General features: G+C 42.2%; 1 protein-coding gene across 3 annotated transcripts in view; it reads left to right on the top strand.

Annotated features, from left to right (window-relative positions):
• The window catches only part of BMP2K (BMP2 inducible kinase), a 336,621-nt gene that overhangs the window by 295,599 nt on the left and 16,412 nt on the right, over positions 1-24,610 (top strand). For 2 of the 3 annotated variants that reach the window (XM_073543092.1, XM_073543111.1), the window contains exon 15: positions 1,008-1,109. The exons of the other annotated variant lie outside the window; for it this stretch is intronic. In XM_073543092.1, the coding sequence (XP_073399193.1) occupies positions 1,008-1,109 (102 nt within the window). The remainder of the gene's footprint in view (positions 1-1,007; positions 1,110-24,610) is intronic. 3 annotated transcript variants of the gene reach the window in all.

Genomic DNA, 24,610 nt, shown 5'->3' with positions numbered 1-24,610 from the left:
TACTAGATTAGTAAAAAGTTAGCTCTTTTATGCTGCCCTCAGAAAGCGGTATGAGACATTGACATGTTTTGCTAAGTCTAAGTGTGACACTCTTATGCCTAAAGTTGCATTGCACTTTAGATACTGAAAATGCACTATCGCAACTAAAATTATCATTCGTAGGGTAAAGGTAAATGAATGATCATTTTAAACTGTCCGGTCAAATATTCTGAAATGAAATTGGTCATGTATGAATTTTTTAGTCTACTAGTTGACACTTAATATCTCAAGGATCACTCCATGCCTGACGATCGTGTGATTGAGTATGTATGGCCAGGCTGAATGACTGTAGTTGCCAAAAGTTAGTAACTCATTACTTACAAAATAAGCATGTTTTATCATTTTTTTTAATAACCACTATGATGGTCAGAGCCCATGCGATCATCGGATATCTCCCTTTCTCTGTTTTCTCCATAATAGAAATAAATAATCTTTAAAATAGAAACAGTAAAGTACAAAAATATGTATAATGAAGGTGCAAGAAAAGAAAACACAGCTTGTGTCTAAAAGTGGTAACAGTGGATCTTTTTTTTTTAGTTGAAGGCTACCTTTGACTTGAGTATCAGACACAAATATATTGTAGAAGCCACGTGGATTTAAAGTTTCTATAAATTGACTCACAATGGAAGCACCATATTCACATAGTGTACTGATTACATTTTTTGAAGCTGAAACCCCAATAGATAAAAATAAAAAATAAACCGTAGCTGCATATCATTCATTTACAATTTTTGTCTCTTTGGGATACACTTTACACTAATACCTAACCCCATGAAAAAGCACAACTCAAGCATTTTTATGTTGCATGCCGCTCTTGAATTTTTTCATTGATGCTTATATCTACTTTATCTTTTAATATAAATGTCTGTTTTTTAGCTTTGCTTAGGTTTTACTTTTATGTTCCATACATGCATGCATTCCTCCATTTTTATTTTATTTTTTGTTGTATTTTTCATTTTCCTTTGCAGATAAACTAGAGGAGTGCAAGCCATGCTCAGTCACAATTCCTGCTTCACAAAGCAAATATTCTGAAGATGCATTTGGTTCTGTTCCATTTATTTCTGCTTCAGGCAAGTGCATCTGTTTACTACAATGGCTGAATGCTTATAACAAATTTTATGAGTTCATTCATAAGTAATTATAATTTATTGGCTTCTCGACTCATTATCTCATGCTTAGAAATAATGTAAAGAAAATCTAGAGGTTTTTTGCAACTGCTGACATATAATGGAATATATGAAGACTATTTGGGTACATATAAAACTTATCAGTCTTAACAATAAGGGCTTGTCCATAATTTGATGTTCTGTTTTCTCCACAGAAGGCCTTGATCGTACCGTTTTAAAATTCCATATTTAACTCTTCAAATTTTATACGGTTGTACACTGAGGGTTTAAAAGAATAAAAATGCCACAGTGCATCACATGTTGTACAAGGAGTTCAATGTTCTTAATGTTGACGTTCTTTATAGAATTTTAGAGGATTCTCCAATTTGGATACACAGGACTCAATTCATCAAGACCTTCATGATTCATACCGGTCATGATGAGGAGACATGCTGAAGTCAGATACTCCGGTTCATGAATCTGGAGCGTCTGATTAGTGGTGTGCACCACGACAGAAATCTTATCCAGTCAGGTACTGGAGTGATATTTCTGTTTGAGGAAAAGCCACAACTCATCATGATTTAGTCAAGCTGTGGCATCCATTCCCACAGCAACCCCTTCCTGCCCCAGCTCTGCCCATTTTGTCAGAGCTTGGTAAAGATGGTGAGAAAACACCAAAAGTCGCATTTGGTTCAACTCTGAGTGGCGCCTTAATTTTGTGACTCTTCAAAACATTTACGCCTGAATTCTGGAGTAAAAGCTTTGATGAATTAGCCCCAAAGTGATTACATAATATCCCTCCTATTAGATCCTATGAGGTGTGATAACTGGAAGTAAATGTTCAGTTTGGCTTGCTTTGGTTTTTTTTTAGTAGCATCAGCACAGAGAAAATTAAGCATGTGCTTAAGACCACGTTCACACATTCAGTATTTGAAAGCCAAGACCAGGAGTGGGTGATAAATACAGAAGTGGTGACGTATTTCTATTATACTTTTCCTCTGATTGTCCCACTCCTGGTTTTGACTTACAAATACTGAGGTAACATACTGAACGTGTGAACGTGGCCTTACACTAGGTTTGAGAAACCTATCACTCTCTTAAGACTAATTTTACACATCAACTTTCACAGTCCGAGTACAAACAATGAAGTCCAAATATGGTTTAGGAGACCATGTCCAGATATGGGTGTCTGTACTCTGACTGTGAAAGTTGGATGTGTACAAAATAGCCTTAGAAGTTAAAAAGATTATAAGGAATAGTTTTCACTTACAAAACACAATTCATTCTCATCTTTGGACTTCGTCAGGTGTTTCATCTGATTTCTGGCCCCAGTATCACCATCAACTGGACTGACTGAGAAATCTAGTATTCTATGAGGGCATAAGTTTGGTATACCTGAACATATGTTTGTCTATTTCACATTCACAAGACGCAATAAACTGTTATATACTGTACATTTGCTAAATAGTTTGTCAGGGAGGAGAGCTCAGTTGTCACCTATTCAGCACTTTAACACCACCCAGTTGAATGGAAGAAGTGGTATGTGGCTAACCAGGAGTTAACCTGTTAACCAGGTGTATATTTAGGATTGTATTAATATAGTGTGTAGTGACATGTCCGTAGTTTAAGTACCTAAATGATACTGAGGTGTTCCATTTAAAGTGCAGATAAGTTGATTTACTGAAAGTGAAAATGTTATACCAACAATTCACTCAAAAGTGTCAGTCATTGAGTGTTTCACTTCATGCTAACTTACTGGCCACTGTCTGTATTTTTGTGAAATCCCTCCATAGACAAATTGCTGGAAGTGACACTTGATTTCTACATTATCTAACTTTTAGGCACAAGTTGTTTAAAAAGTTGTCCATGTAGACCAAGTTGGATTTGTTTTCAGAAGAGAGGCACATCAAGTTGTTTAAAAAGTTGTCCATGTAGACCAAGTTGGATTTTTTTTCAGTAGAGGGGCACATCAAGGGATAATGTAGGGAAGGTGACCTGACGGACTTGTCAGAATAGAGAAAGGAAGGTTTGCACAGTTTAGACAGGTGTCAGTTATTACAGTGGGGAAAAAGCTAGGAAAGTGTAGTGAACGTGCAGTACCTTTGGTTGACCATTAGAGGGCAGGGAGGAGTGTGAGCATAGGACTTGACATCAGCTTAGGGCTTATGAAACCGTTGGTCATGGGGGGCGGAGTCAGAGGGAACCGGGAAAGTTATAAATTTGACAGGAGGGTTCCAGAAAGTTCCAGTCCCCAGGGGGAGCTCAAGTGACGAGGAGATTGTGACAGTTGCCGCACTGTGAGGAAAACCCAACCAGGGGGACTGAGGAGAAAAGAAGTCAGGGGGGTGGTCCTGACACGAGGTACCGCAGTACAGACGAGGCCCCGGGGAAGCACATACTGAGTTGAAGACGATACCTGACCAGAAAAATTACTGTTGGTGTATGGGCCTAAGGCGGCCACAGTGACTGAGCTGACAGGAACGTCGATAAGCGGAAAGGGACGGTACGTGTATTTACGTCCCTGGTTATAAGTACGGTGTGTGTGTAACGGGGCCTGGACACGGAGGGCCGTGAAGAGAATTGGCGGTGTATTGTGAGGGCCGACAGTTGGACGGCGGGAAATAAACTTGGACCTGTTGCACCCGAAAACTGCCTCCATCTTGTGTCTGTACGTTACTGCGCGGTATGCAGAGGGACCACCCCCCAGCCCGGCCCACCCACCCTACACTTGGCGTCGTCGGCAGGATCAACGCCGCTAATACGATATCTTCTGCGGCAGACCTGCCTCTGAAGAACAGAGGACTTGGACTGCACTGTGTGGATTGTAAATACATGTGTTACCTGTGGATTACAAATTGGGAGCGCTGTGCAAGATGGCGGTGTTGCTCCAGTGCAGGAGAGAGGTCCGGGTGTTTGCAGCCCTTCTGAATGGTCTGGGACCCCCTCTAACGTACCCCTGGGGGAAGCGATATGAACCCGGAGGCCAATGCTCCCACATACTGGACCCTGACAAGTGGGTGGAAAGGCCTGCTGTTGGCCCACCCAACAGAGGGAGTGGCATAGAGGAAAAGTTTGGCTGCGGCTGTCTGGCGCCATTCGAGTGCTGCCCATTGGACGATATGTGGCGCCGTGGATTTTGGGGCATCGGGCGCCTGGAGAGGCGGTGGCGCCAGGAGGTCGTCATGCCAGAAAACGTCTTTCTCAGAGTCACGGGCAGAAAATTGGATGTCGAGCGGAGAAGTGGAGCCTTTGCGGAGCCAGCGGGAGCGGCCACCAAAGATACCAGCGGGGAACCTTCCCGCGGAGCTCCGGAGCCTGGAGGCTAGCCCCGCCGGACGGCGGGGTGAAGAGCGGAGACTGCAGGAAGAGCCGCGCAATAACGTGACAAAGGCCACGGTGCCGGGGAAGGTAAGAGTTCCCCCGGCCCCATCAGTGGCTCCGCAGGCGGCCCCCACCATGTAGCACGCAGCATCTTGTACCCCCGAGAGCCTGACCAGGGAAGGTCCTACCGTCTACGCGGAGCTAAGCGAGGCCTCCGCTCCCGACCCCGAGCCATCCTGCCCAGTGTCGCCGGTGCGGAGCCTGCCGCCAGAAGGCGCTGTTGCGGTATCTCTGCTGATAGCGACCTCATCTCTGAAAGCGGCCGCCGTTCTGGCTCAGTGTGATGTTCCAGGTGCGGCCTACCCCGCGGCCGCAGCTATGACGGTGTTGGAGCCGTCTGAGGCCTATTTGTTAAGTCCTGTGGCCCAGTCTCTGGAGAACATGGCTGTCCCTGGTTGTCACCCGGACCCAGCGGCTGCTGGGCTGCCGACATCAGCTGTCTCTGCCTGCCGTTCACCCCGGCTAAGTCCCGCCCCCCGGACTCCGGGGCCTATGTTGGACCCTCCATTTGGGTCGCGGAGGTTATAAAGAAAAAGAAAGCCAGGGAGCCGGAAGTGTGGAACTTGCTTCATACAAAGGGGGACTTAGTATCCTATTATATTGCCCCCGCGGCTACTATGCAGTAGCCATGCTCACGGAGCCTGAAGAACACGAGCTCCCATAGGAAGAACTGTAGGACACTCTCTGTATCCCAGGAGCTCCACGGCTGTGGGGATTCCTTGCTACCAGTCACTGGAAAGTGAATTGGACTGTCGGGAGTTTGTTGCACCGTAGTGCAGGTTATGAAGGACAGTTCGCGAAAGAAAATTGTTTATCTGTTGAGTTTCTTTTATTATATTCCTCTTATAGGATGGTTTACGTTTATTTACTAACCTGACAAAGCGGAGGTACGGCGAAGAGAGGGAGTGTCCTTGTCAAAGGAAGGGGGAGAAAAAAAAAATCTGTTTGTTTTATTGTTTTGTGTGTGATGGTTTTAAGCAATCGTAAAAGAGAAAAGATGTAAGAAAATGGGTACTTGTGATATTATAGAGTTGTTCAGATGTATGATATGCACAAGAAAATGCAACAGGTCCGGGTAAGAGAGGGTCTGAGCGACCAAAGGGAAGTGTGAGATCCAAAGGGGTCTTTGTTGAGAAGGTCTGGGAGACCGAGACGCCGACCATGACATGTAACCAAAAGAAAGGCAAAGAGATGGAAGACGTGAGAAAGACAGTCGTCCTAGGTCAGGTCCCTGACACCACGGACACCCCTGAAGGAAGAAGGCGGACGCCGACAATGATCTGGTAGGTGTAAGTCCTCGATCATGGCGTACTGGATAGTGGAAGGTGACAGAAGGAGAGTAGGGGAAGGTACACGCAGGAAAGAGAATCCAGGTGTACCTAGCCGAATTTAAAGACATTGTCATGTGGCGTGCGCGCTGGCGAGTAGCAGTAGGCTGCTCGGAGCATGGTGCTCCCGGTTTGGTTCGGTCCCCGCGGGTAGTGGGTTTGCCCCAACAGCTGGTCTGATAACAGAAGGTAGGGTAAGCTTCAGAATGGCGAAGGCAGGGATTACGATTGTCGAGGACGACAATAGACAAAGGAAGGGGGAGTGTAGGGAAAGTGACCGGACGGACGGACTTGTCAGAATAGAAAAAGGAAGGTTTGCACAGTTTAGACAGGTGTCAGTTATTACAGTGGGGAAAAAGCTAGGAAAGGGTAGTGGACGTGCAGTACCTTGGGTTGACCATTAGAGGGCAGGGAGGAGTGTGAGCATAGGACTTGACATCAGCTTAGGGCTTATGAAACTGTTGGTCATGGGGGGCGGAGTCAGAGGGAACCGGGAAAGTTATAAATTTGACAGGAGGGTTCCAGAAAGTTCCAGTCCCCAGGGGGAGCTCAAGTGAAGAGTAGACTGTGACAGTTGCCGCACTGTGAGGAAAACCCAACCAGGGGGACTGAGGAGAAAGGAAGTCGGGGGGTGGTCCTGACACGAGGTACCGCAGTACAGATGAGGCCCCGGGGAAACACATACCGAGTTGAAGACGATACCTGACCAGAAAAATTACTGTTGGTGTACGGGCCTATGGTGGCCACAGTGACTGAGCTGACAGGAACGTCGATAAGCGGAAAGGGACGGTACGTGTATTTACGTCCCTGGTTATAAGTACAATGTGTGTGTAACGGGGCCTGGACACGGAGGGCCGTGAAGAGAATTGGCGGTGTATTGTGAGGGCCGTCAGTCGGATGGCGGGAAATAAACTTGGACCTGTTGCACCCGAAAACTGCCTCCATCTTGTGTCTGTACGTTACTGCGCGGTATACAGAGGGACCACCCCCCAGCCCGGCCCACCCACCCTACAATAACACTATAATAACGCTGTTTCTGATCTTCTACGCTAAGCTCAAAGTGGCAACACTGGATCCTGCTAGTAGATGTTGAAGAGACCTCCAACAGGGTCCAGTGGGTCTTCCTATGTCTGATTTGGGCACATGTAGTGCATGGTGAACCCAAAATAATGATATCATGGCACTCTGTACATCCCCAATAGCACAGGTTAGGGTGAATAGCAAAATTTCCCACTTATTGTTCCTTGTCCTCATGAAATGCCTGGCCAGGACTGGTAGCGACTATACTTCGAAGGTGTGTTTGTGGGCAAAATATGTTATTACACAAATATTTATGCTTATTACCTAAATATATACAGTTCTAACACAGAACTAAGTTTCCTTAATATTATGTTAGAATTTCAGACCTTTAGAGACCTTAGCAGCTATAGAGTAAACTCTCACAAGTGTGAGGTTCATAATATCAGCATTCCCCATCCAACAGTAATATGCCTACAAAATACGTTTTTAATATGGACATCTCAGGCTGTCACCTATCTGGGTACTCAGATCTCTGCAAACCATAATGTCCTTTATTCCTCAAACTTTGCTCCTTTACTACAAAAGATGAAATCAGATCTATTCACCTGGACCACCGTTTTCATAGCTTGGGAATCATAGAATCATAGAATCGTAGAGTTGGAAGGGACCTCCTGGGCCATCTGGTCCAACCCCCTGCTCAAAGCAGGATTCGCTAAATCATCCCAGTCAGATGTCTGTCCAGCCTCTGTTTGAAGACTTCCATTGAAGGAGAACTCGCCACTTCTCGTGGCAGCCTGTTCCACTCATTGATCACTCTAACTGTCAAAAAGTTTTTTCTAATATCTAATCTGTGTCTCTTCCCATTCAGTTTCATCCCATTGCTTCTAGTCTTTCCTTGTGCAAATGAGAATAAAGTTGATCCTTCTACAATGTGACAGCCCTTTAGATATTTGTAGACAGCTATTAAGTCTCCTCTCAGTCTTCTCTTTTGCAAACTAAACATTCCCAAATCCTGCAACCTTTCCTCATAAGACAGGGTTTGCAGACCGGTCACCATACTGGTCGCTCTTTTCTGAACTTGCTCCAGTTTGTTGATGTCTTTTTTAAAATGTGGTGCCCAAAACTGGACACAATATTCCAGATGAGGTCTGACCAAAGAGGAGTAGAGGGAAATAATGACTTCACGTGATCTAGACTGTATGCTTCTGTTAATACATCCTAGAATTGCATTTGCCTTGTTTGCTGCTGCATCACACTGTTGATTCCCTTTGCAACCTTGGGTTTTTCCGTTTTCGAGCTTCCGTTTTCTGCTCCCCTTCTTCCCGAAACCATAACATTTTTTATTTTTCCGTCAACATGGCCATGTGAGGGCTTGTGTTTTGTGGGACGAGTTGTACTTTTGAACAACACCATTGGTTTTGCCATATAATGTACTGCAAAATGGGAAAAAAGCTCAGTGTGGTTAAATTTCAAAAAAGTACAATTCCACAATTGTTTTTGTCTTTTCACCATGTTCAATAAATGCTAAAACTTACCTGCCATTATAATTCTCCAGATCATTAGGAGTTCATAGATATCAAAATGTATAGGTTCTTTTTTATTTAAGTGTCAAAAAAATCCAAAGTTTCTTTAAAAAAAAAAAAAAAAAAGTCGCCATTTTCCAAGACCCGTAGAATCTCCATTTTTCAGGATCTGAACCTGGGTGAGGACTTATTTTCTTGTGTGTCGAGCTGTCGTTTTTATTGATACCAATTTGGTGTACATACGATCCCGTTTTTGCATTTTCATGCAATGTTGCGTTGACCAAAAAACGTAATTCTGGCGTTTTGATTTTTTTTCACATTTTGCCATTTACCGATTGGATTATTTTTATATATTGATAGATTGGGCGATTCTGAAAGTGGCAATACCAAATACGGTATGTTTATTTTTTTTTAAATTGTTTTATTTTGAATGGGGCGCATGGGGGGTGATTTGAACTTTTATTTATTTAATATTTTAAAAAGTTTTTTTTACTTTTCACTTGCTTCACTAGTCTCTGTGGGAGACTAGAAGCTGTGATCATCCTCCCGCTTTGTGCTACATAGAGCAGGGTTGCTACCCTACTCTATGTAGCTAAAATGATCACTTGCTATGCGCGCCGACCACTGGGTGGCATTCATAGCCATCTGACAATGACAACCACAGGGGTCTTGAAAGCCTTAGGGGTCTGCTGCAAACCCCAGGTTGTCGTGCCAACCCATCGGCGACTTGCGGTCATGAGATACGGGTGCCGATGGGCTGAATTAGTAACGCGCTTCTGGTGCGAGCATGTTAAATGCCACTGTCAGAGATTGACAGCGACATTTAACATGTTATGGGCAGCGGGTGAATCGCGATTCCACCTTCGGCTGTTAGGGGCACATGCCAGCTGTACATATCAGCTGACATGTGCCAGAGAAGTTGCGGGCTCATCACAGGAGCCCACAGTAAACAGGGGGAGCCCACATTGGAAGTATCCATACGTCCATATCCATACCTAATGCATTAGGTATCCATACTTAATGCAAGCATTACCAATCCACACAGGTTGACATTTCTTCTTGACGTTAAAGTTCATAGTCATAAACTTCTTGTATGGTCAGACTCTAAACTAAGACTTGGCTATAAAATCATAATCAAACACAAGGCCATCAGGTGCATAGGATTACCGAACATTACGTTGTATTGCGTGGTGAAACAAATGACTGAAGTATATCCTCAGCTGGTTCCATCACAAAAAGAGAAACAATGGGTGAGCCTAGAAAAAGAGGCCTTGCAAAGTGAACAGACCTCACTGTTGTAATTGGACCTAATGCACAAAGCCCCTACATTGCTTCCCCTCCCCCCCATTTACCTTCACAGTTCTAAATTTTTGGGAAATAAGGAAAATTCCCTTAAATACCAAAACTAAATTAACACTTAGCTTTTACTGGGTATTAATATAACCAAAGAAATGTGTGTCGTAACTAAAAGTGTCAATGAATTCTAGGTGAAAATACACAAATATGTACAACCTAGGGATATATCTATAACTTTGGTAATACAATTTCCAGTCATCAATTTTAAAGAGCTAATTAATTAGTGCTCAAGTATTGCAATAGTATATAAATTGATGTGTATATATTGTAAGGTAGTAGCTGTGCAAGTTGTTGACTGGAGACGTGTTCCCGAAGTGCCAAACCTCGGTGATATAGTACCTGGAGAATCAGGCTCCAGCACACATAGTGTTCAGGAGTGTTTTAATTGGCCGGATTATAGGTCTGGGCTTTGCGAGCAGCTGAAAGAGCTGCATGGGATCAACTGCTCAATTACCTCCATTCCAGGTCTTGGAATGTCTGATTTAAGGCAGCTGGTACTGTCTCACTTTATCTGTGTGTGTTAAAGATGAGGAGGCCTGAGATAACACAAGAAAGGTAATCGACCTTATTGAAGTGATCAATAAAACAGAGAAATCAGCACTTTTACTTAGCTTAGATGCTGAAAAGGCTTTTGATCGTCTTGGGTGGCCATTTATGTTTCAAACACTGGCTCATTTTGGCATTTCGGGACCTTTTATAACCGCCCTAAAAAGTTTGTACACACACCCATCGGCGGCTGTAAAGTTACCCCATGCATTGTCTCAGCCTTTTCCAATTTTTAATGGCACCCGTCAAGGTTGCCCACTCTCTCCATTACTCTTCGTTATGTGTATAGAACCACTAGCTGCGGCTATACGCCTTGACCCGAACATTGGGGGAGCGATGGTTAGAGATAAAGAATTTAAACTGTCTTTATTTGCTGATGACGTGCTCTTAACTCTGACCCAGCCACATACAACCCTACCCAGTCTGCATTCACTTCTAAAACAGTTTGGCCAGCTCTCGGGTTATAAAATAAATAAAGCAAAAACGGAGGCTCTTCCCCTTAATATTCCAGACAGATCATTAAGCTCCTTAAAGGGTAATTATAACTACAAATGGCAGGATACTGCCCTGAAATATTTGGGAGTGCAGCTGACCTCTAGATACAACTTATTATTCAAACATAATTACCCCCAATTGTTTTCGGAATTGAAACAAATACTTAATAAATGGAATAACTTACCACTATCCCTATTTGGGAGAATATCAGTGGTTAAAATGGCTATTATCCCTAAGCTACTATATTTATTTGAGACTCTCCCCATTGTGGTCCCTCCTGGAGACCTGAAGGGTATTCAGTCTTCTATCATCCACTTTATCTGGGCCCATAAAAGGCACAGGATCAAAAACCAAATTATGTTAGCTAGCAGAGATAGAGGAGGTTTGGGTGTTCCAGATATTACCAAATATTATTGGGCAACTAATTTGAGATGTATCCCAGCCTGGTCTGCACCTAGAGCATTCTCTAGGTGGATGGAGATTGAGAAGTTGTGGATGGTATTTACAAATTAGGCATTATATGCAGTCTCTTTACTCTACCTTAGTAGTCTCCAAACCAACCCGCTTTGAGTGACTCTGCAGGGCAGGAGTATCGACCAAGGGTCTTATATCTGATATCTATAGGATTTTATTAGACCCGTATCCGGAGGAGTCTCCAAGACACTCCTATATGGACAGGTGGGAGGGTTTCTTGGGGGAATCTCTTTCTCCGGGTGTGTGGCAGGGGGTCTGGAGGAGGGCAACTAAGACTTCCACTTGTAATACGTATAAGGAAAACCAGTTTAAATTTCTTATGTTTTGGTATCATACTCCTTCGTTATTGCATAAATTTAATCCTAATATATCTGGGCAATGTTGGAGATGCGGTTCTGATGATGGAGACCTAACCCATATTTTTTGGACTTGTTCAATTATACAAGGGTTTTGGAGTAGGGTCAGAACTTTAATCTTCGAAGTTACGGGTCTTCATATTCCATTAGACCCTAAATTCTACTTGCTCAGTATCCCCCCATTCCAGATTGGAAGTAGGATTCAGCAGATTCTTTTACATCTGACCACAGCCGCAAGATGTTTAATAGCAAGGAAGTGGAGGCTGGCTTATCCTCCGTCACTTAACGAGTTGCATTCCCGCATACAGGACATACGAAGTATGGAACATCTCACTGCTTTAATAAATAATACGTTTGAAAGTTTTGAAGCAACGTGGAATCTGTGGGACGTATACTGGGCTCGGAAGGCTTAGTATCGATATTTACTCAGCAAAATGTGCAATCTTTCCCTGGGATCTTTCCTCCTTCCCTCCCTCGTGTTTCACTGTCTTGTCAATTATATTTGTCTCTATTATGTTTGTTAACTGTTTTGCATTGAATGATTACATGCATTGTATCTTGATGTGTTATCATTCTGTAAATTTCTATTGGAAAATCAATAAATATCCAGTTATATAAAAAAAAGATGAGGAGGCCTTGTGTGGGCTACTCAGTCCCTGCTGGAGTCTTAAGAATAAAGGACTGAAATTTAAATGGGTGAGCCCATGCTTTTTATGGACTGTTTTTTTCCATTTTTGTACCTGAAAGAGGCTGTTTTATTTTATTAAATCTGATGGTTTATGAACTTTTAATAAACCACCCGTTTGTTTTGAATCGACAAACTGAATCCTGTGTGTGAACCTACATCTACCATAGTGCCGATCCCTCACCATTGGTGCTGTGAATGTGGGCAGAAATACCAGAGAACAGGCGATTGCTGTCTGGAAATGGCATGTCTTGGGTTAAAGCAAAAGTAGCAGTGCAAACTCGACCTGCAACCATGGAGGAGCTGATTAAACAGCTGGTACACGTGAATCTGCAGCAACAGCAAGCTCAGTGGGAGACAAACTGTTGATGCATCAGTTCCAGCTCCAGCAGTAACTGATACAGTAGCAGCAACAACAGCAGCAGGAACAGATGACGCTCCTGGCAGAGGCCCTCCTTATCAGGGAAGCCACACCACCTCCAAGCTGAAGCGACGAGACCCAGGTGAGGAAAACCGTGAGAGGGAATTTGCAAAAGATGCCACCTGGGGATGACATTGAGGCATTCCTGGACGTGTTCAAGAGGGTGACGGACCATGAGAGACTGCCACTGGAGCAGTGGATGGAAGATCTAGTGCCATATCTGACTGGGAAGCCACAGAAGATGAACTTTAATCTGGCACTTTAAGACTCCAAAGAGTATGGAAAAACTTGAGGCTGGGATCTTGGCTCGACTGGGCGTAATCCTGGTAGACCTCCCCGGTCACAAATGTTTGACCTTCTGCACCTGATACAGAAGTGGCTGCAGCCAGAGATGGTAGAGACAATGGTCATGGATCGGTTTAGCCACTCTCTGCCGAAGACTATTTACTTTAGTTCTGGGTTGCCCAGGGAGATCACCAAAATGGAGACAACCTGGTGGGCCTAGTGGAGAGGTAGCAGGCAGTTGAGGATTCTCTGGGTAGTCAAGCAGGGGTAAGGTCACCTTTCTGGATTTCCCGAAGAGGTGATGGCTTCCAAATGAAGGGGACTAAATCCACACTGGTGGGACGTCAAGTCCCAGGAGGTATCGGACTCGCAGCCTAGTAATCAGTCCCATGCTGTTATCTGTTGGAAGTGTCATGCCTCTGGCCATATAGCTGTCCGGTGTCCCATGAACTTGGAGGCAATGCACTGCAGTATAGTCCGGCGTAGCTCCTATTTTGCCTACCCCACTTGCAGCACGGTTCTTCAACTTAGCGAGGACCCTCAGGCATGCTCAGTGTCTGTAAATGTGGTGCAAGTGACTGGACTGTTGGACTCAGGAAGTTTGGTGACAATGATAAGGGCCACACTTCCTCATCAGCTGGTCCCTGGGAAGTTAGTGGTCATCCGGGGTATCCATGGCGAAGCTGAGAACTATTCTGTGGCTTGGGTGGATGTAAGCATGGGCTGTTTCACAGCGTTTCAGGAAGTGGGGATTGTCAAGGACTTGTTGCACTCCATAATGATTGGATGGGAGTTTGCATTCTTCTAGGACTTGTGTGGGAAAGCAGGGATGCCTGGTTGCTCGGATGACAGCTGAATCACTCCTAAAGAAACCTTGTTGCATGCCGTAGTGGACGAGTTTCCTTTGTGTGTGCTTATTGGAGACAAGGATGAGGTAGCATCTTCTGAGGCCACCATCCCTGAGGTGGAGGTGTCCAAGGGAAGCTTTGGAACTGCCAAACTTAGGGACTTAATTCTTTATAGAAGCATTTGAAAATGTGAAGGTATTAAATAGGGTGCCTCAGGAGCAAACAGTCGGTTCCCTTATTTTGTCATGAATGGGGATCTGCTATATAGAGTCATCAAGCCAAAGAGGTGAGTTGATAGAGCAGTTACTGGTGCCAGGACCCTATAGATGCAGGGTGTTAGACATGGCTCATTCACATGTGTTGGTGGTCATTTAGAGAGAGATAAAACTCAGGAATGGATCCTCCAGAAATTCTACTAGCCTGGGTGCTTCAGAGAAATTGTAAACTATTGTCATTCCTGCCCCACATGCCAGCTTAGCTCCCCAGTCACCACCTTACGCAGTCCACTAGTACTATTGCTTGTCATCGAGATCCCATTCGATCACACAGTGATGGATTTGGTGGGACCCTTGGTGAAGACCGCAATAGGATTATTCTACATGGTATCCAGGGGTGATACCCTTAAGAAATTTATCTGCAAAATGTACAAGTTCTTCTCACTAAATTAGAATATCATCAAAAACTTAATTTATTTCAGTTCTTCAATACAAAAAGTGAAACGCATATATTATATAGAGTCATTACAAACAGAGTGATCTATTTCAAGTGTTTATTTCTGTTAATATTGATGATTATGGCTTACAGCCATTCAAAACCCAAAAGTCATTATCTCAGTAAATTAGAATACTTTATAACACCAGCTTAAAAAATGATTTTAAAATCCAAAATGTTGGCCTACTGAAATGTATGTTCAGTAAATGCACTCAATACTTGGTCGGGGCTCCTTTTGCATCAATTACTGCATGAATGCGGTGTGGCATGGAGGCGATCAGCCTGTGGCACTGCTGAGGTGTTATGGAAGCCCAGGTTGCTTTGATAGCAGCCTTCAGCTCGTCTACATTGTTGGGTCTGGTGTCTCTCATCTTCCTCTTGACAATACCCCATAGATTCTATATGGGGTCAGGCGAGTTTGCTGACCAATAAAGCGCAGTGATACTGTTGTTTTTAAACCAGGTATTGGTACTTTTGTGGACAGGTGCCAAGTCTTGCTGGAGAATAAAATTTCCATCTCCAAAAAACTTGTCGGCAGAAGGAAGCCATGAAGTGCTCTAAAATTTCCTGGTAGACGGCTGCGTTGACTTTGGTCTTTGTCACGGACTGCACAGGGGAAAAGGGTATGTCGACTTCACTCACCTCTGGGGAGGAGAGAGAATGACCCAGCAGGGATCGGCTCTCTGGCACCATCACTTACCCTAGGTCAGTCAGGGAAATGTACCGATGGCAAATAGTCACCAGAGATGCTTCTCTTATAGGTATGAGTTATTGAGGAGCTCCCAGTGAGGGGGGATATATATCACCAGTCCAGGCTGGGGATATATATGTAAACTTCCCGGCCGTCACTGTCAGAGTTCCTCACTAACACAATACAGTATGCTGCCCCCAGTTCCTCATTAGATATAAGCCCCGTCCGACAACATGCTTATATCGGGTCAGAAACCCAACACCGAGGTAGCGTATAATAACCAACCGAGCGTGCGGAAGTGGGAATTTGTGGATTGAGATAAAAGAGCAGCCCAAGATTAATTTTGTATTTAATCACCGAAAGGCACACTAGAAAGATACAGGTATTTATATACAAGAACAATATACAAGTATACAGTCAGGAGTGTAGTACAAGGGTAGGGTACAGATAGATCACAATTACCGTGTTATGTAGCATGTGACCACAGGGAGGTGCTGATGGATCACAGGTCCAAATCTTTGTTACGTGATTCTCTGGCCGCATCAGCTAATGGGCCTCCTGCCAGTAGAAAAAACTGTGTCCAAAATGAGGAGCTGCCTATTATCCCTTAGGCTTCTCCCTCCCTCACGCTGCATTTACCCCTGGGCTGTGCCGCCTCTCTCCTCCCATATCTGAGAGCATGGTTTTCTGGTCAGAACCGTGGATGCCCATAACTTTCCACTCGAAGCTTTAAATGGGACTGTGGCAGCGCCACTGGGTTCTGCTGGATTTTTATCTGTGCAGGGATTCCAAATGCAGCTACCATATTTAATTTCTGCTAGATATGCTTTATAACTCAATAACGCAGAGTTCTAGAGGTGGCTGCATGGTATGTGCTTGTGGGAAAAGGAATGCAGATTTCGATTATGTGCTCAGCTAGGTTCAGAGATATTGCATTCTTTTATTATAGGTCATTTTCTAGATTCAATATCCCAGAGCCTTGTGCTGTTTAACCTGGGATCTGTGGTGCCACTATGTCTGCGTGTCAGCCTAAGTCCAACAAAGGAAGCCAGTTGGCTGGTGCCTGCACAACAGTTCACACCCCTGTGATAATTGCTGGACTTGGTTCTGGGGGACACAGGATCTATGCCTTTTGGCCCCCCCTGGGGAGAGTTTCAAAGGCATTTTTGCTGGATAATGAGGTCCCATGGTTTGACGTGTATTTTACTTCCCTTTGGCCTGGAGGAATGCCAAAGGTGGGGGCTGAGTATGGGAGCAAGTATTTTGGACCAAACTGTATCTGATAGGGAATTCCAAGGCAAGAAATTCAGGCCTAGTATCAGACCATGTTTTTGGAGGCGGATGAGGGAGGAGAAGAAGAGGAAGAATGCCCGAGTGATCAAGTAGTTCTTAGCTTCCATGTAGCGCATATGCCCGGAAACTGCATGGCAACGCTGATGCTCTGTCGAGACTCCACTGTCTGATGGCGGAAGGTGCCATGCCCCCTGGCTTTTGACAGAAGTGGGTATGTAAGATGGTAGCTTGACAAGTCGTGGATGGGGGTATGTATGATGGGTATATTGGCACGGGACTATGATATGGAGGATAATCATTATAATTTGTTATAACTAACCACAGTTACTATACCCAGGCATAGTAACTAACTATGGTATGTAAACATTTAGGCATCACAGGTCAAAATTACTTCTATTGTGAACAGATAAGCACGTTGAAGATGAAATGGTCTCTAAAAGACCTAAGGTTAAAGATGACACATTTATTTTGTATTTTAGGCAAAAAAAATTCAGGTGATTTGCTGGGCCTATCTAGCAGTTTTATTTTCTTTATCTGAAACCAATTGAGAGTTTTCTTGGCTATGTGTGTGAGATAATTGTCTTGCTGAAATGTCCACCCATGTGTCATCTTTATCATCCTGGTAGATGGCAGTAGATTTTTTTCAAGAATGTCATGGTAGATTTGTCCATTCATCCTTCAATTACATGAAGTTTCCCAGTGCCGTATACTGAAAAAACAGCTCCACACCATGATGTTCCCACCTCTAAACTTCAGTTTGTATGGTGTTTTTGGAGTGACATGTAGTGCCTTTTGGCCTCCAAACATGGTGTGTATTATGGTATTCAAAGAGTTTAATTTTGTTCTCATCTGACCAGATTGTGTTTCCCCAGTATTTCACAGGCATACTTAAATGTTGTTGAGCAAACTGTAAACGCGCTTGACTGTGCATTTTGTTCAGCAATGGAGTCTTGCATGGTGAACGTGTATACAGGCCATGGAGGTTGAGTGCATTACTTACTGTTTTCTTCGAAACAATTGTACCAGCTGATTCCAGGTCTTTCTGATTATTCTTTTTACTCCTTTGTCTGAAATCTTGTGGGAAACACCTGGTCGTGGTTATGGTGAAATTACATTCTTTCCACTTTCAGATTATGGTCCCAACAGTGCTCACAGGAATCTTCAGTAATTTAAGATTGTCCTGTAACTAATGCCTTCAGTATATTTTGCAACAATAAGGTTGCAAAGCTCTTGAGACAGCCCACTGGTTTTACCTGTCATGAGATGTTTCTTGTGTGGCAATTTGGTAAAGAGACTCCTTTTGAAGCAACTGATATGATTTTTCACTAAGTGGTAGGATTGCTTTCTAATTACTGATAGATTTCAGCTGGTGTCATGACTTTCCATGGCTTTTTGCACCTCTCTTTCTTCATGTGTTCAATACTTTTTCCCTGTGTCATCTCTCATTATTACACATAACTTAATTTATGAACATCTATGTTTTGATTTCTTTACCTTTGTGGATTGGATGGATTGTTACCAACATCGGGTGACAATTTCATGCCAATAGCATGTTTAGAACTAGATTTACTTAGATATTAGTGACGTGTTCAATACTTAGTTCACCCGCTGAGTAGCCTTTATCTATTGTTGAGTCTATAATGTAGGTGTATTATTGAGATGATTAAATTGGCTAATAGCTAGTAATACTGTAACTATTAGCTAACATTAATTTGAAGTGAGCTTCTGCAGTCCATCCACTTTCTCCACTGCTGTCATATGATTCATGTTAAAGTGATTTGCAAAAGTGTATAGTTCTATTTAAAAAGTCAAAATAGCTTCCCCACTATGTTTCACCCTGATGTCCTGATGGTCCGAAGGTCACATAAAGTTTAATCAAAAATCACTATTTGGTGCCGTGATCTAAAATTTCTAATATGCGTGCATTAAAAATTCCCTACCGTTCCGTAACTACAATATTTAACAACTACTACATCTGCCTGCTACCTGAATTGAAGTGTTATCAGTGACGCTCGTTTCTGGGGTTGGGCTAGTCACTGCTGTGTCTCTGTGCGCTGTCATTGTGTGATGTGCACAATCACAGCGTGCTCTGAGAGGAGTGCTGCCCCGCTGCAAGGAGCGTCACTGTTCTCTGAATGCTGGGAGTCCTGACAACACGCTCTGACAGTGTGCTCCTTTATATTGCTGGCTCATTACTTCTGATCTGAGCCGGCAACACAGAGTGCGCTGTGATTGTGCACATTGCCCCACCCTTGAAACGAGCATCACTGATGACTTTGTTTCAGGGAGGGGGTAGGGGCTGTGACAGTGACCAGAGTCTCTTCCCCCGATGATGCTTTGTTTGAGTATCTCAGGATGTACTGGGATATTCAAATGAAGCTTCATCACACCGCAAGTAGGGAAAAAAATGCAATCGCTGTTAGTGTAGTTAGGGAACAGTAGGGAATTTTAAATGCAAGCATATAAGAAATTACATTATGGCACTAAATAGATGGGGATTTAGATTAAAATTTATTTGACCTTTTGGACCACACATTTAAAGACCATAGTATGTATTTAGAGGGAAATTATAGAATTAAACACCATAGTATGTATCTCCCTCCTTGTAAAAATTGATTACTTTATTACACTATAATAAAAATACAAAACAAACACCATAAGTATATAAAGAAAATTAGAATATAAAGAAAAATATAGGAAAAAATGTTCTGGGACTGTAGAACCAGAAATATTACATGAGGCGGTAAAATGACTTTAATGCACTCAATTACTGATAGCTGTGTAGCTGCAGCTGCAGATTGGCATATTATCAGCAATAGAAAAAACAAACCAGACATCAAAATAAACGTGTCCATTCATTGTCATCAGTCCACAAGTGACACCTTGATGCGTTTCCCCTCTGAATTGGGGTTCATGAGGAGGCCCTTGAAGTTTCTGCAACAAATCTAATTTGATCTGGATGCCATGATATCTATCGATGAATGGACACATGTTTATATAGATAAGGCTAGTTAGTTTTTTCTATTGCTGATATTATTTTTCACATTTATACTGAACCTTTTTTATTTTTTATTCTTGTTCGATATCTATAATGAGCAAAGAAGAGAGAAACGTTCAGATCACATCACCATAATCCAAGTAAGGTGTCCGCAATGGCTGCGGTGCACAGAGGGAACCTTAGGACGGCTCCCAGGTTAACAATAGTAGACTATGATTAAGAGCTTACATCGCTTGAATCGCGTAGGTCAAGTGTTTCATATTTTTAAATACGGTAGTCCAAACAAGCAGCAAAGTAATCCGCACCACTGATGCACCTCAGGTTAAAGTACCATAGATACTGTCGGCATATGAACCTGGACTCTCGGGTGCCTTCCCAGGAAACAACAGCACTATAAGTCCAATCAAAAATAGAAATGATAGGTAGCAATTGCGCGAAAAGGCCGTTGTCGTCCTCACACTCCATTTTCCACCCTCATGCTGAAGATGTTTTAGATGTGAAATAAACTTTGGATTTTTTAAGACTGGTGAGTTCCACCCATCTTTTCTATTTTTGATTGTTTCATATTTTCTATTCTTTATTTTAAGAGCATATATTAAAGATAATGATTTTATTGATAAAAATATAATTTTTCTGTGTTCGCTGGATATCCTTTTCCTTCAATTACGATATCTAGAATATCTGAGGACGGTCTGTTTCATATGTGCTGAGAACACATTCCTATGTGATAGCTGTCTGTTGTATTTTCCCATAACCTTAGGGATATATAGGATATCCGCAGAAGGAGAGATGACAGTCGAGCAGGGCTGCTACTATTGTGTCTACAACTAGCGTGTCAATCTTCGTGTCTAGGTAGCTATCAGTAATAGCCTACATTATGGTCATTTTACACCCTCATTTCATTCTTCTGGTTCTACAGTCTCAGAATGTTTACTCCTATTTTTTCTTTATATATTCTTATGGTGTTCGTTTTGTATTTTAATAATAAACTAATAAATTAATCCACTGGTAATTTAACAAGAAGGGACATACATACTAGGTCGTTTATTTGTATAATATCCCCCCAGAATTTATGGTATACTTATGTTAACTTTCTGGAAGTTCTTTTGAGTTTTGAAATAGAGCTTTAGTCTTTGTAAGTCACAATCTCTAATTAATATCCTCATTTCCCTTTTGGAGCCTGTATTATGGTGAAATACAGAGCTTAGAACTCCCTTTGAAAAGTTATATTTTAATCAATATCAAACTGAACAAAAGAACAGTATGTATTCTTGAGTGATGAGACCAAGATAAATGTTTTTGGATCAGATGGCTTCAAAACAGTATGGCCTTGCAAAGGTGTGCAGTACAAAGAAGAATGCATGGTGCCCTACAGTGAATTGTGGCAGTGTCCTTATGTGGTGTCACAAGGGTGCCACACCCTGCTGGGAGCTATGGTGTACCTGAGATCAGAAGATCACAGAAATTAGATGATCACAGGTCCTCTTTGGAACTTACTTGATCATTCACTTGAGTGGTGCAGGTTTACTCTTTTCTTTTTGGTACAAAAGGGGTTAAGAGTATTTGGTTTAACTCTGCTGAGACTCCATCTAGTTTTTGGTCTCAGCTGCTGATTATTGGTGCACTCCCCCTTCACTATTTAAACTCAATGCTTACCTGGAGTAGCTGTGGTGTCCTTGTAGAAGCCAAAGTGTCCTGGAGAAGTTTGTGTTCCCTTTGACTTCTGTGGATATCATTTGTTGTGTTTTTCCCAATCTGTCCCTTTGTTGTCTTATTGTAGGAGTAAGACTAGTGTCTTGCTGCCCAGCTCATCAGGGTAAGCCAGGGCTTAGTCACGTGATGGCGCATGGAAGGAAGGACCCAACTAGGGTGATAGGGAGGGCAGGTGTCACCATAAGGTGACTGTTGAGGGGTCACCATCTCCCCCCCCATCTCCCTACCATCAGGGCTCCCCTTTATCAGCTCCCTCACCTCCTCCATTTGCATCGCACGCCGGGCATCTCCCTTCCTGGGAATGACATGTGGGGCTATATGAGTGTTGCTGGTGTAAGGCAGCTGCATTTCTTTGAGGGTATCACAAATTCACAGATGTACTGCTCTGTATTGGAAGCAAAGATGCTACCATCACCCCATGTTGGTGGTAGATGTGCATAATGATCCAAAACACACATCCAAGGCCATTCATTGCATTTCTGTAGTAGAATAGGGTGAAAGTGATCCAGTGGCCAAGTATGTCTCCTGATCTGAACCCAAGTGAACACTTATGGGAAACTCTGAAGAGACAAGTTGTCATCTAGACTCTAAAAGAGGTCGTTCTTGAAAAATCAAGATGTACCGTGTCACTAACTTGTTCATTCCATGCCTAGAAGACTTGGTGCTGTCCTTAAAAATCATAGGGTTCATACAAAATACTGGTTGTAGTTGTTTTTGATGTGGGGTGTCTTCATTTTTTCATCAACTAATTTGAGTAAAACTGAAGATTTCGTTATGATTGTTATATTATTAACCTTAAGTTCATGTTATGTGTTAAAAAATGTTCTTTGAAACTCATTCTTGTTAAAATTTTGGAAATTGTTCTTGTGCTTAGTGAGATATTGATTAAAACCTTACTTTTCAAAAGTTTGGTACTCATTTATGCCGAGCACAGTATGTTGGTTAGGCTGCTTTGAGTTTTAAATAGCTGTAACATTTGGCGTTTTTAACTAAGTCTGTAAATCATATGGCAGTAGTGAAGAAAGTGAACGTACTGTAGCCAATCACTACAATATACTACTTAGTAGAAGTCACATTAGTTATTGGCAAAATTAAATAATTTAAATAATGTACCTACATTATAGACTTGGTCAATAATCGATAAAAACTTTCTATGTATTCATTTGTTATAGGATATTACTCGTTTTACTGAGGAAGCCTGTTTTTGGTGAAAGATGTTGGTGGGGCTACTTTGAGTTTTTAAATAGTTCCATACCCTTTGGTACAAGCACTATTACAAATCATATAGCAGTGGTGGCAGCTGCCATTTGTTGTAGGATATTAGATTAGCAGCCAAAGTCGCCTCCCCAACACCTTTCACCCAAATAATGGCTATATCAGGGAAATGAGGCTGTCCTGCTTCTGAGATTGGGAGGGGCCGTGACATCTGTCCAATTATAACCGCCTGAGAAGCTGAATGATAATAGACTAACACCCCAGAAGATTAGACTAAAGCCTTTGCTCTTTTACACAAATCTATTACTTGAAAATTGCAGGAGAAAAATTATAAAATTCTCTCCAGGTGGTATAGAACCCTGACCTACTCCATTCCTTTTATCCTCAAAATGACCTATGTTGGAGATGTGGGAAGGAAAGAGGCCCATATCTGATGGGGAGATGTTTGGAAATTGCTCCTTTTTGGCTGGCTATTAATGACCTATATAACAAAATATGTTTCTAAAAAGAAACATTGGTCCCTGGTCTTGGCTCTTTTATCCTTCCTTAACAGGCTCTGTCTTTTCACTTAAGAAAGGTCTGTGCCATTGGAAAAAAAACACAAACTTCTTTTGGTTGACTACTATTCATATCCAGAATGGAGGAGCTTTTTTTTTTTTTTTTTTTTTACGTAAAGTATTTATATATTCATTTCATATGTACATTTTAGTGACGTATCAGTTATTTATTATCATGTGACAAAGTGCATCTGTATGAAATAATACTTTGGTAAACCAATTTATTTTGTCATCTCCTATGTTAGAAATTGAATGCGTAATTCTTAAAACCCTCTGAACAAGCAGTCTTCTTAATGATCTTGTGTATTTTATGCTTGACCTACATCAAAGATTTATATTACAAAATATAAACCTCCGAGACATTTTTTAATTTCCAGTCTTTGTGTGTCTTGAAAACCAACAGCATCCATGCCACAAATCTCCAGCAATGTTGAGCAGATGCTTCTCCGCCATTCCTCAAAGAAATTGTGTAGATTTGGGTGAAATGTCTCAGTAATCCTTGAGCCTGACATGTGGCCAATTGCTGTGAAAAGATGGTATCAGTATGTTACCAATTGAGAGAAGACCTAAAGCTTGTTGCTCCCACCCCCCAGATGACGATGCAGCAGAAGGCATGTAATTACTGGTTGCAAGGCATTAATCAGGTTTAATCGGATGTTGGGAAAAAGAACATCAGAACATAACATTTCCTTGAAGATTGGGATGATCTTGTATGATTAAAGATGTTCCCCTGACTGTTACTAGAGGGATGAGCAATTGTCCTTGAAAGGCTGCAGACGTGATTATAAGTGGAGAAATTTAAGCCCTTCGTTGTCAGCAGATGTTGACTCTAAATTGTTTTCACTTATATTTTCTCATATTTTTTTAATAATCGCTCAGTGAAAGCTGCATTTGTGAAATAAAGGGAGACCTAGGCTGCTAGAACAAACTGTAATTATTTGGGAAAACCAATACTTATATTTCAGTCCTTTATCGAAACTAAACATTTCTTGAACGTTTACCCATATTTAACACTGATTTGGAAATTCTTATTGTTATAAGAGAAAGTTGGTACAGTTTGGCTAAACTTTACTCAATTTGTACACTAGAAATGAGATAGTAATTTTTTTTTCTTAATTTTTTTGGGCTTTTCACAATACAAACAAACTAATTTGGGCTAGCAGACAGGGAAATACAAGAGGAATTGAAGCAACCATAAACCACCAAACAGAAGTATAAGACAAAAAAGCAAAATGTATTAGAGACTCTGTTGTATAAAATACTTACATATATATAAGCCATATAGGATGTCAAAATTTACATGCAGAGTAGACATGGAAACATGCAAGGAAAAGGTTAAAGTCTAATAGGACATAGGAAAGCAATTTTGGAAAGCCACAATATATTTAACAAAGAGTAGATCAGAAAGGGACAATCAAATGTCAGTACTGGCCCCTGATAGACATTAGATTATTTAGAAAGAGTGAACCATTCACAGTGAATTTATAATGTAGATTATTTAGTGCTTACCCATAGTAAGACTGGACCACAGAAACCCTCCCTGCTGACCCTGATGCGTGTTTCGCATAC

This window comes from Dendrobates tinctorius, unplaced genomic scaffold (genome assembly GCF_039654945.1).
Source record: "Dendrobates tinctorius isolate UK_male_01 unplaced genomic scaffold, ASM3965494v1 ptg000011l, whole genome shotgun sequence".
Taxonomy (NCBI): domain Eukaryota; kingdom Metazoa; phylum Chordata; class Amphibia; order Anura; family Dendrobatidae; genus Dendrobates; species Dendrobates tinctorius.
This window is presented reverse-complemented; position numbering and strand designations above follow the sequence as displayed.